This window comes from Xiphophorus maculatus, chromosome 17, assembly GCF_002775205.1.
Source record: "Xiphophorus maculatus strain JP 163 A chromosome 17, X_maculatus-5.0-male, whole genome shotgun sequence".
Classification (NCBI taxonomy): Eukaryota; Metazoa; Chordata; class Actinopteri; order Cyprinodontiformes; family Poeciliidae; genus Xiphophorus; species Xiphophorus maculatus.
This window is the reverse complement of record NC_036459.1, coordinates 19,708,164-19,721,239: the sequence shown is the minus strand read 5'-3', so window position 1 is coordinate 19,721,239 and position 13,076 is coordinate 19,708,164. Positions and strand designations below refer to the sequence as shown.

The following is a 13,076-nucleotide window of genomic DNA, read 5'->3' as shown; positions in this document are numbered from 1 at the left end:
TTCTTTGTGACCAAATTTATTATTCCAACATGTCATTACACAGCAGTGTTCTGAGCGGCCTCTCCAGCAGATGGTTTCCAATCACTAACATTCCCAGGTGACTGTTACCGGTGGCAACCTGTGAACTTACAGTTGAGTTTAATGAAAAGGCCAGAGCATCACCTAAAGTTGGAGTTATGGATCTTTCAAGTCAGTTTGAGCTCTCTATGGAAATCCCTGCAGCTAAAGGAGCCAAGTGAAGCCAGTAGGAACAGAAATGAATCCCTACTGAGAAAACGGAGAGAAGTCAGCTTCTATCTTCCAACACAAACACAGGAAAAGCAACCAACAAGCTGTTTGGAATGAGCATCTTACTTTAGGAATCATAGCAGAGGATTTTAGAGCAAAAAGACAGGAGACAGGTTTTAACAGAATGCTGGACAGAAGTTTAAATTCTCCCTGAGAGCTGTGTGTGACAGCTCTAAACACACCTGTAGCTTCCTACAGTAACAGAATGAAAGTCTGAGAACAGGACAACAGAGGAGGAGTGCTGGGAGACGACAGGGTTCTCTGCACTGCGAGGGGCTAGAAGGGAGGTGTTCACAGGTCCTTCAGGTCCTTCTGGATGCCCCACAGTGTGTCGGCGCTCTTCTTCAGCTGGGAAACCTCTGCGTCCGTCAGGGTCATGTTAACCACGCTGCCGACGCCGCTGCCGTTCAGGACGCAGGGCAGGGACAGGAAGACCTCGCCGTCGATGCCGTACATGCCCTGGAACACAGCGAGAAGGAAAACAGTCAGGCCCTAAACCTCACACTTCACTTCTCAGCTATACTCAGTTTACCTACAGCTGGATCTTAGGAACTTAGAATATGATTGGAGAGTTTAAGAACATATTTATTACATGGATTAAAATCCACAGGAGGAGGTGCTTCGGTTCATTTTGGTGATTCTGGCTTACAAAAAATACTAAAAATCTAATTCAGTTTCTCTGCAAGTTAAAATATTACATCAGATCAACAAACATGGGTCTACTGTACCGTACAGTTTCTGCACTCAGTACTTTGACTTTGCTTGTTTTTATCACTGCAGCCATACAACATGCTAAGCATGGGGTTAGCCGGTGGTTCTGCTGAGGTTCAGGAAGTCCAGGTTGCCATGGCAGCTGAAGGCCATTGGATCTATGGAGGTTTAGGTCAGGCTAGTTTCATGTGGTTACCATGGTGATGGCAGTGTGGGTCAGTACCAAATGTTCTGTTGGGAAAGGAAGCATGCAGGCTGTAGAATGTTCTGGACCAGCAGCTCCAGCAGCTTGGATCCTCCTGCTCCTAACACTGTAGCCCAGGTCCTGTGTGTGTGTGTGTGTGTGTGTGCGCGTTGTGGGTCTAGAACAGGGGCGGGCAAACTTTTTGACTTGCGGGCCAGAATGGGTTCTAAAATTTGACAGAGGGGCCGGGCCAGGAGCATTTGGACAAGCAATGTAATTTATTAAACCTGGGGATTGAAATGTATTTAAAAAAATTTAAAGAAATCAACATTTAGTGGGAAAAAAAATCAATGGAATCACTTTCAACATTCAGAACATATTATTACCCAACGAAAGGAAGGGGTCTTTAAAATGAGAGCGATGTGCGGCATGTTAATTAAGCTACTGTATACCGCTGCTGTGGGTAAATGCGCAAGTTGCTATTTTTTTCATAACACAGTAGAAAAACTCACATTTCAGTGGGAACAGTGTTGTTGTTCTCCTTTTTTTGCCAGTGCATCAAAGTCTGGAGTTAGTTTCGTTGTGGCAATTCTCAGAATAGATCTGAGGTGTTGGTCAGTTAACCGGGATCTGTCTGGGGCTTTGTTGATGTTCATGACGCTGAAAGTCTGCTCACACACGTAGGTCGAGCCAAACAATGCCAGCATCTTCTGTGCCGTCCTCCGGAGGTTTGGAAATGTGGCTTCGTTAAGTGAAGCGTAAAAGTCATTCAGTTTAAGAGATCGGAACTTCTCTTTTGAGATGGAGTCAGACTGAAGATCAATCAGCTCCAATTGCAGCTCATGCGGTGCTGTTTCGGGGTCTTGTGACAGGGGACAGGACACCAGCTGAAGTGACTTTTCAATTTTTTCAAAATCAGTGAACCGACGGCAGAATTCTCTGTGCATGTCGTCCAGTGATTTGCAGTATTTCTTCACGTTTCGGGTGGCCTTCTGCATGGCCAGTGTGGGAAAATGAGCGAAAGATTTGTTTGACATTTGCCTGGAGAATAAAATCAGCTTGGATTTGAAGGCTCTCACATTTGTGTACATATCGTGCACAAACTGATCTTTCCCCTGCAGCTTAACGTTCAGCTCATTCATGTGTGACAATATGTCCACAGCAAACGCAAAGTCACAAAGCCAGTCCTCATCGCTCAGCTCAGGGAATTCGTCGGATTTCCCCATTAGCTCCAAAAACGAACGAATCTCCTCTTTGAGCTCCCACACTCGTTGGCACACTTTCCCCAAACTTAACCAGCGGACACGAGAGTGGTAAAGTAAGTCCTGGTGATCCGCATCGGTTTCCTCTAGGAACGCAATGAACTGACGGTGATTAAGTCCCCTTGCTCGTATGAAGTTAACAAGTTTTACAACTGGATCCACAACATGATTAAGCTGCAATACAGACTTACACAGAGATTCTTGATGAATGATGCAGTGAAGAAAAATAACATCCTGGTCAGGGTTTTCTTCTTTCACTTTATCTTGGATTCTCTTCAGCAACCCGATGTTTTTTCCAGTTAAATTTGGCGATCCATCCGTGGTGACACCGGCAAGTTTACTCCAAGGCAGCTTCATTCTCTCGATGACAGCAGACACCTGTTCATATAAGTCCTCTCCTCGCGTTTTCCCCTTCAGCGATTCCATGCTCAAAAGCTCCTCCGTTATCTCAAAACTGTCATTTATCCCTCGGATAAAAATTAGGAGCTGAACAGTGTCTTTCATGTCGTTGCTTTCATCCAGTGCTAGTGAATATAAATTAAAGGACTCCGCTTTTTTGTTTAACTCGCTGACTATATCTTCGTCAATCAGTTCCACACGCCGAGTCACTGTCCTGCGTGACAAGCTGATTTTTTCAAACTTGCCTTTGCTTTCCGGACACAAGAGATCTGCTGTGTCTACTATGCATTCTTTCAAAAACTCGCCTTTGGATAAAGGCTTGCTAGCCTTTGCTAACTTGAATGCCAGCAAAAAACTTGCCTTGGTACTTGACTCCTGGATCGCAGTTTGTCGGTGAAAAAAATTCTGCTGAGTCTGTAAATTAGCTGCCAACCTCTGAGCAGTAGCCGCCCGTTCTTGTGTTGACAGCTTGCTAGCGTAGTTAGCATGCTTGGTGGCAAAGTGACGGCTGATATTGTACTCTTTGAAAACTGCAACCGTTTCTTGGCATGTCAGACATACAGCCGTTGATCGGACATCAGTAAAAAAAATATTTTGTTGTCCACTCCTTTTTAAACAATCGGCACTCAGTGTCCACTTTTCTTTTCTTTTCTTTGGTCCGCTCATGTTTACCGAAGGGGGGAAATGTCAGCTGGAAAGTGTGTCTAGACTAGTGCGCCGTCTATCGGGGAAACGAGGGTATTGCAGGGGAAAGGGAAATGAAACAGGATTTTACACATCCATGGGTTTTTACGATAATTTGGACAAGTTCGGCGGGCCGGATTAAAAAGCCTAACGGGCCGTATACGGCCCGGGGGCCGTAGTTTGCCCATGTCTGGTCTAGAAGCTCTGAGTCCAGCTACAGCCCACAGCTAGTGAACCTCTGACTGAACTTTGCTTCACAATCTTATCAAGGCTACAGTTATTCCTTAGCTTCTATTAAATGTTTTCCTTTCACTCTACTTTGAATAAACAGCTTTAGGTAAAAGGGTTGTGTGAACAGCCAGATACTTAAAAAACAAAAGACACCAAGAAATATTCTAGTCGTATTAGAAGCTGAATTTTGGGTTTCCGTTCACCAGAATGACCACAGATAACAGAAAAACATGTGAATTTAAGCATGATTTGTGTGACGCCCAGTGTGTGACGGTGTGTGAGAGCATGGCTGACCTTCACCATGGTGGAGACAGGGTGGACGCGGCTCAGGTTCTTCACGATGCTCTCAGTCAGGTCGGCCACGCTGAAGCCAATGGCCCAGTTGGTGTAACCCTTCAGCTTGATCACTTCATAGGCACTGGAACAGAGTGTGTCCTGTTAACACCAGCCCTCAGTAAGGAAGCATCAGTAAGGTCCATTTCTCCAACACACACGCACACACACACATATATGGGCAGCGACTAATGATTCATTTATCAAATCAAATCTTATTTGTATAGCACATTTCAGCAGCAAGGCATTTCAAAGTGCTTTACATCATATCAAACACAGAAACACAATGCAACATAGAATCAACAATCAAAACACGACATTAAGTCAAGTTCCATCAATAAATTTGTAATTGATTACATTTCAAATACAATCCTAAACAGGTGGGTTTTTAGTTGAGATTTAAAAGAAGTCAGTGTTTCATCTGTTTTACAGTTTTCTGGAAGTTTGTTCCAAATTTGTGGTGCATAGATGCTGAAAGCTGCTTCTCCTCGTTTGGTTCTGGTTCTGGGGATGCAGACCAGAACCAGAAGACCTGAGAGGTCTGGAAGGTTGATACAACAACAGCAGATCTTTAATGTATTGTGGTGCTAAGCCGTTCAGTGATTTGTAAACTAACAACAGTATGTTAAAGTCTATTCTTTGAGCTACAGGGAGCCAGTGGAGGGACTTTAAAACTGGTGTTATGTGCTCTATCTTCCTGGTGTTAGTGAGAACGCGAGCAGCAGCATTCTGGATCAGCTGCAGCTGTTTGATTGATTTGTTGGACAGGCCTGTGAAGACGCTGTTGCAATAATCAATACGACTGAAGATGAACACATGGATGAGTTTCTCTAGATCTGGCTGAGACATTAGTCCTTTAATCCTGGAAATGTTCTTCAGGTGATAGAAGGCCGACTTTGTAACTGACTTTATGTGGCTCTGGAGGTTCAGGTCAGAGTCCATCACTACTCCCAGGTTTTGGGCTGATCGCTGGTTTTCAGTTGTAATAACTGAAGCTGTGCATTGACTCTAGATCTGTAACTCTAGATCTATAACTCTAGATCTACAACTCTAGATCGTTCCTCTTTAGGTCCAAAAATAATAACTACAGTTTTGTTTCTGTTCAGTTGGAGAAAGTTTTGGCACATCCACACATTTATCTGTTTTAAGCATATGTTCAGTGATTGGTTGGGCTTTGAGTCACCTGGTGACATCATAATGTAGAGCTGTGTGTCATCTGCATAGTTATGGTAGCTAATATTATTTCCTGTTATAACCTGAGCTGGTGGGAGCACATAAATATTGAATAAAAGGGGTCCTAGGATTGAACCTTGGGTAATCTATAATCCATTATTCTAACAAATAATCAGATAAGTTGACACATTTTGAATATTTTGCATTTATACACTTAAGACCATTTTATACAATGTTAATGCATAAGAAAATGAAGACAATTAAATTCACCTTTTAATAGGAAAATGAACATTACTTAAATGCAATAACAGCATTTATTTAGCATTTGATCTTTTGCAGAGGATGGATCTGGAGCTAACAACATGTGAAGGAAGAGCTCAGTAGGGCTGATCAAGGGATTATTTTTTCAGTAAGCAGATTAATATATTTATATATTCTTAATATATCTGTCTCTATAACCCTCAGCAGGTGATACTTGCAGCAACAGTATCAGTGTCTCAGGTTCTGCTCCCCCAGGACTCATCTGTAATTAGAAACCCACTTCCACCTCAGCACACCAAGTCACTGTTCATGTTCCTAATTATGAGTCCTTCATGTTCCCAGCTGACAGGAGGAAAACCACAGTGATCAGACCAACCTGTCCACCACAGCCTTATGTGTTGCCTTCCACTGCTCCTTGTCTGCATCGGTGCCGATCTCAGGGTTCAGCTTCTGCAGGTTGACTCCTGCGACGTTTGCACCGCTCCACACAGGAACTGTGATGGCAGCACATCAGGTCAGTTTGGCTTCAGTGTGTGGAGAGCAGCTGCAGCAAAGAAACACTCACCGCTGGTGTCTCCGTGCTCACCCAGCACCCAGCCGTTGAAGGAGCTGGCGTGAATGCCGAGGCGTTCGGCCATCAGGTGACGGAAGCGAGCCGAGTCCAGGTTGGTGCCGCTGCCAATGATGCGGTGCTTTGGCAGACCGCTCAGCTTCCAGGTCACATAGGTCAGCACATCAACTGGAATTTAAAAGGATAAGACAGAAAAATAAGGAGGACAGAGTGAATCCAGCAGGACTCCATGGAAACTTGTTGCTCTGACACAAAGTCGCTCTCACCTGGGTTTGAAACGACCAGGATTGTACAGTTGGGGCTGTACTTTATGATCTGTGGGATGATGGCCTTGAAGACATTGACGTTCCTTTGGACCAGATTGAGGCGGCTCTCACCCTCCTGTTGTCGAACGCCAGCCGTCACCACCACCAAACGGGAGTTTGCAGTCACGGCGTAGTCTGACAGGAGAGACAGAAGCAGACTTGTTGGCGCTCATCTGGAGAGAGGCGGGCACCAGAGTGACCTCAGTGCAGCCGCTCACCTTTATCAGCAACCACCTTGGATGTCTTCAGGAACAGCAGGCCGTGCTGCAGGTCCATCATCTCTCCTTTCAGTCGGTCCTCCATCACATCCACTAGAGCCAGCTCATCACATAGGTCCTGGCCACAAAGGGACAAAAAAAAAAAAAAAGAATGAGCCAACATTAGCAGCTCCTTGTTCACATGGAGGGGGAGAGTCTTACCCGCAGCAGGATGCTAACGGCACACGCCATGCCGACCTGGCCCACGCCAACCACGGTCACCTTGTTCCTGGGAGGCTCAGCGGAGGAGCTGGCCAGTGGGGTGATCAACTTCTGCAGGACTGAGGACATTCTTGATGCTGAAGAGACACAGGTCACATGTCCAATGAGACAACTTTACCCAGTTGGTAAAAACCAACACTTAATGTCATCCATAATCCACCGTTCTCTGGTCTCTTCACTGATATCTTCCTACTTCTCAGACGAGGTAGATGTCCTCCTTCCTGACCACAGAGCTACAGTGCAGGGCTGATACATTTAACACTTTCTACTTTTATAATCCAGATATGGATTAAAATGAGGGCTGAGCGATATGACTGAAAAACATATCACAATATAAGCCTTTCATATCACTTGATCATTATGTATTTATTTATTTTAAATATCTGAAATACTGACAACTGGTTACATTTTCTGTTTTATTTACAGTTTCCTCTCTAGCTTGCTGTTGCTCAACAGGTTGTTGCTAGGTAACCAATAAGTGATCTTAGCTGGCTGTGACAGGGTGAGCAGCTAAGGCCTTCCCCCTGCCTACAACACCCAGAATGCCATGCAGTTTCGAATCACATTTTAATGAAATTACACATAGTTCCTAAAAGTCTAGAGCAGAAGTGATCTGCTCCATCTTAGGCAAGCGCAGCACAAGGCATAGCGGACCCATAAAAAAAGAAAAGTAAGTTGACACTCCTGACCAATGTGTGAGAGAAATATACATGAACAAAATCGCTGCTGTCCAGATCGACCCGTATCAGACGGAGAAGGAAAACAACAATGTTGCGCACGATTTAGAATCATAAAAGAATCATTATTCTGGTGTTAACAACCCGTGAGGACGACTCACGAAAGAAAACGACAACAAAGTAACACATAAGAATTAATTCTTATACTTTATATCTAACGGTTAATGACTGATCACAGAAAATAAGCATTTAAACTAAACAGACCTTGTGAGCTGACGTCTAGGAGGGGCTATGCTGGTTACAGCAGTAATTAGTTTTAACTCTGGTGTCTGACTCTTTCAGAAACTTTACTGAGATCTGGTCACCTCAGTGAAGACCCAAATACACCCTGGTGGAGTATCTGCAGCACAACCACTGAATGCTGGGAAATGTGCCACATCAAGGCTGTTGTGGAACGTTTCTGTAATTACCATCTGACTTCGACTTCAAACCTCTCAGCTGACCACGGGAAGCAGGGGATACATTCTGAGCTGGCCTGGCTATTCCGATGCTGTTCGCTCGATTCAAATCTTGCTGCACAGCTCTGTATGGGCTTTCTCCCATTGACTTTGATACCCTCCGATAACATTTCTACTTGGCCAATCAGTGAACACAACATTTTTTGGATGATGAAGATTTTCTGCTGTTTTAGAATTGTAGTGTGCTTGTAGTTTTAGTGATGGCAGCAGAGAAAGTGAACAAAGCGATTCAGTCCGTGTTGATCACGCTTCCAAATATTGAATTCATATTGACAGCCACCTTATTTGGATCGGCTCTTCTGTCTTTGCAGGGGAGAAAGGTTGTTTACACCACAGGCAATTTCCAGAGTTTTATAGCGTCAAACTGAGCAAATGTTAGCCACTGACTATAAAGCTTGAAGAGAGTCCACACCTTCAGAAAACAATCGTTTCTCAACAGCTGAGAGTCCAGACTATCCGGACAAAGTGAAGTGTAGAACAAGATGGTTTTTATCAGGATCATTCTGAGGCAAAGACGGGGAGAAACAGACACCATGAGGCTGAAAGTATGTCAAATCTGCAAAGGTTACAGATCTGCTCCTGCAGAAACATCCGAGTTTTAGAATGTAGATCTAAAGCTATCTGATGTAATGTCCAACTGATTCTAGAAAAACAATTCTATCAAAAATTGCAATTCCTATTCCTGGGAATTCTGAATTGATACAAATGCTCAAAAGTCTATTATAAAATGCATTTAAGTTGTACGTCTTCCCTATTGCAGCATATTTTCGAGTATGCTGCAATATTGCATTATATGTCCACTCACACACCGGGTGAATGATTCTTTGATATTATTTCACTTAAGAAAAAGGCAGACAGCTAAGCTAACATAATAGATAGAATATATTATCTGTTTGTATAAACGGCTTAAGATAATTTAACTCCCACAATTTTATGCACAAACTTATTTTTGCTTAAGTATAAACTGATGAAATTTGATACAGTATGAAACCTTAGAGAACTGTTTTGAATAAATGTTCTATTTGTTTCCAGTTTTTTCCTCTCAGTCACATAATGTAAACAGGATCTCTACAGCGTTTGGTTTCTGAATTAAAAATTAGTACTTAGTCTGGCTACATCAGACTAAGTACTGCACTGTCAGCCAAGTAAAGCTCTATGGATGACTGAGCAGAAAGTTTGCGATCCTGATGCAGGGCTTAGTTGCTTAGCTGTTATTATTCCAGTTCTTTTTGTTACTGCAGAAAAAGTCAAACCTCAACTGCATCGAAAAGTCAAAGTCCAACATTAACTGTGTGAAAATGTTTCTTATTTCTGCAGTTAACAGAACCCCATCAATAAACTGAGTCTCTGTCATCACTCTCACTCTCTTAGGCAATATTCTGTACTACACTGCACAATCAATACTGCTAGAGCACTTTTGTTTCAACATGGATCAACAAGTTTTGCAATAAAAGTCAAAGGGTCATCCAACAGCAGGCTGGGTACAGAAATAAAACAGTTAAGAGAATCAAATCCACCACAGCAAATGTGCTTTAATAGAAGACCCATGTTAAATCTTACAGTTAAAAAGCTACTATAATTTAAACCACAAATGACATCCAAACTTCCTAAATGTCTTTTGGTTACTCATGGGATTTACATATTCTGCAAATAGGGAGTGAAAATATCAGTGTGAAAATCTTACTACTCCTATTAAAAAATGAAAAAAATCTTTTATTGCTGTTAAACTCAGACAGCATTATTACAGTTATAATACATTTCTTCTAAGCAAAATAAAGATGAAGTGGCTTTTTCCCCCCTCACAGTCAACTGACTGAAGGTTCACAGCAACTAGCTGGAGGGGAGCAGCCTGTGTCGGGTTCTGGGAAGATGTTCCCTAGTCTGTGTTAGTTGGGTCAGCATGCAGAGCGAGGCAGCACAATAATCTGTTGGTGTGAGATGAGATGAGGAGCAGCATCTGCAAGTGTATGAGGAGAATCGAGGTCGCAGTCAAACAAACATGCTTGACTTTTTTATTGTCGGCTGTGGATGTAGGTGAACTGCTAACGGGCCCATGGATACTTGGCAGAACAATGAGAATCTGGTTTTGATCGCTTTAAAGGGAAAAAGTAAACATGATGGAAAAGAAAACTTCATAGCTACAAGACTCATTCAGGTCCTCAGTCCTGATACACATTTAAGCTCCTGGTCTAAAATATTCTGCATGTTAGCTCAGGTTGCTAACAGGCATGTCAAGGTCAAATGAACAGTGGCCCTCAGGGGGGTAAGTGCCATGTCCATACAGGGAAACACACCTCTGTGTGTCCTTAGCTGTCCAGCTCCATGTGTGTCTGACAATAGCCTGTAGGACACAAAGGCCTGCTGAACCTCGGGTTCATGTTACATAAGCAGTCCTTCACTCATATTATTTTAAAACTATCTCTGTGAGCGCCAGCAGCCTGCTGAACACTTGGACTTGTTTCAAGGCAGACATGTTGGTTCTGCTGCCTTGTGATGTGGAACTTCAGAGGACGCTGTCGAGTCCTTCCGTCGACCTTCATGCTGAACCGAAACCGGTTACTAACAAAATGGAGGCTCCAATCAAACAAACAAACTGTGTATTTTGTAGGCTGGGCTATTTTTATTATTCCTAGGTCATACTAGTCACTTTCAACTAAATAAACGTAAAACTAATTGAACCGTATTCTACAGAGTTCAAATGCTAAACAGTATTTCCGCTTTAAGCTTTTAAAAGTAAAGCAATTCTATTTCTTCTGTTTCAAGCTGACATGATGAGTTAGCATCTCTTAATTACGTTCAAAGCCCGAAGAGGTACCGATAAAAGCTCATTGACTAGCTGTAGTCTGTCATTCACTGTGACCCAACATGCTGTCTGCCTGTCGGAGGAGCATCCATTGCTGCTGCTGCCTTCAGCACGCATGACGGAGCCGCGGCCCACACACGGACTAACATCAGCAGCAAGGTTAGCTATACATCACAAAAAACTGAATTGAAAAGAAAAACATGTTGCAAACACTCACAGATTTAAAGAAAAAGCTGATATCAGAGACCGTGTGAAGTCTGTTGGAGCGACGAGACGGCCAGCTAAAATGAGGCTGAACGACCTGAAGTAGGAAGAGAAGAAGGGAAGAGAAGGATGGGGCAGGACTCCGGCGGAGGGAGGCAGGGCTCCGGCGGAGGGAGGGAGGCAGGGCTCCGGCGGAGGGAGGGAGGGCTTCGGCGGAGGGAGGCAGGACTCCGGCGGAGGGAGGCAGGGCTCCGGCGGAGGGAGGGAGGGCTTCGGCGGAGGGAGGCAGGGCTCCGGCGGAGGGAGGCAGGACTCCGGCGGAGGGAGGGAGGCAGGGCTCCGGCGGAGGGAGGGAGGGCTTCGGCGGAGGGAGGCAGGACTCCGGCGGAGGGAGGGAGGCAGGGCTCCGGCGGAGGGAGGAAGGGCTCCGGCGGAGGGAGGCAGGGCCCCGGCGGAGGGAGGCAGGGCCCCGGCGGAGGGAGGCAGGGCCCCGGCGGAGGGAGGCAGGGCCCCGGCGGAGGGGCTGAACAGGATGTCCGGACGCTGGTAGTTGCATCACCGGATCACTTTGTCACACAGTTTAGATTTTTTATTCTTCTTTCGTAATAAACGCTTTTATTTAAAAACTGCATTTTGCGTTTCCTTGTTTTGTATTGACTATTTAAATTATTTTCATGTTCGGAAACACTGAAGTGTGACAAACATGCAAAACAAATAATACAAATAAGGATATCAGGAGAGGGCAAACACTTTTTCACATAGAATACGATAGACAGGCAGATAGGTAGAGTTGTCCATAATTATCTTAATTTATGTCAAATCCTTCTTTGTGTAATCATCTCGAGAGGTTCCACAGTCAGAACCAGCCTTCAGAACCAGCCTTCTTTATCAGGCTGTTGAACCTTTTTAAGTTCATGGTTCTGATGCTGCTGGCCCAACAGATGACAGCAGAAGAGATGATGCTCAACAACAGACTGATAGACCAGTGGATCCAGGCCTATTTACAGTTTAGTATTTGCAGATTTATTTGTGGACAATTTGTTTATTTGCAGAAATGCAACTCAGGAAACTGAAATACCTGAGTGCAGCACTACTTGACATCCTGATGGCTGGCATCTACATAGCAGTCAGTCCAGGAGGGACATGCATTTTTCGTTGGTGCTAATTTATATCCATGAGCAGAGATAAGGAAGACTGTGTAGATATTAATGCTAAGACAGCTTGTACTGTCCATATTAATGCAAAGTATATTTGGTGTTTGAACTGTTAGCATAGGCAGTTACAAACACCTTCAGTATTTTGGGATTTTAACTTTTCACAGAGAACTGTGGTCTCTAATCCCTATGAATGGCAGGGCTCCACATGAATATTACAAGTTGTATCAAAGCTGTTCTGATGATGCTCTAGTTGTATGTTTAGGAAGGTCAACCCAAACCCCAATCTCTAGACTTCTGAAACAACTAAAACGCTTGTCCTCCAAGATATCCTATGGGTTCGGGAGGCAGGACTCCCATCTACCAAATGTAAATGGGTTCTAACCTATTTACCTTGGTAGTGACATTCCAACATACACATACACAACATGTACTGTTATGTTTCAGAGAAGATTGAATGGAAGTAGTGGTGTGAATAAAAACAGTAGTTGAGGTCCCACAAAGGGTAAATTCATGTGTAGGAACAAAAAGTTCATAAGTGTTAAAAACAATAAATCAAAAACAAGCCTAACAATAACAACAACAATAATAATGCGCTGTTTTCACAACACGTGATTATGTTGACAGCCAGCAAACAACTAATAAATGTCTCCATGCAAGGTTTGCTTTTTTTTTTAAAACTGAAGGTCTTAAATAGATTTTTTTTCTTTGTAACTAAAATACAACAGAAGGAAAAATACATAACCAGATAATAAACTATATTAACTGTACACTCGAAACGTTTTTGTAACTGAATTATAACAGAAAGGAAAATGCATTACTAATACATTTATCTAAAT

At 43.6% G+C, this 13,076-nt stretch overlaps 1 protein-coding gene across 1 annotated transcript; it reads right to left on the bottom strand.

Annotated features, from left to right (window-relative positions):
* On the bottom strand, positions 1–11,205 carry LOC102217686 (L-lactate dehydrogenase B chain). Its single transcript, XM_005805432.2, has 8 exons — positions 11,097–11,205; positions 6,822–6,958; positions 6,621–6,738; positions 6,364–6,537; positions 6,092–6,265; positions 5,903–6,020; positions 4,054–4,177; positions 1–747 (listed from the first exon to the last, which is right to left on the bottom strand). Exons 2-8 carry the CDS (start codon positions 6,948–6,950, stop codon positions 580–582), a joined length of 1,005 nt encoding a protein of 334 aa, XP_005805489.1. The 5' UTR covers positions 6,951–6,958; positions 11,097–11,205; the 3' UTR covers positions 1–579.
* Positions 11,206–13,076: the final 1,871 nt, after the last annotated feature.

Bases quoted from the DNA above. Each gene is read 5' to 3' on its own strand.
- LOC102217686 (XM_005805432.2), bottom strand. From the start codon at position 6,950: ATGTCCTCAGTCCTGCAGAAGTTGATCACCCCACTGGCCAGCTCCTCC. The intron at 6,739-6,821 runs GTAAGACTCTCC...CTTTGTGGCCAG, and splicing joins CCGTTAGCATCCTGCTGCGG to GACCTATGTGATGAGCTGGC. The intron at 4,178-5,902 runs GTTGGTCTGATC...ACTCTGTTCCAG, and splicing joins CATAAGGCTGTGGTGGACAG to TGCCTATGAAGTGATCAAGC.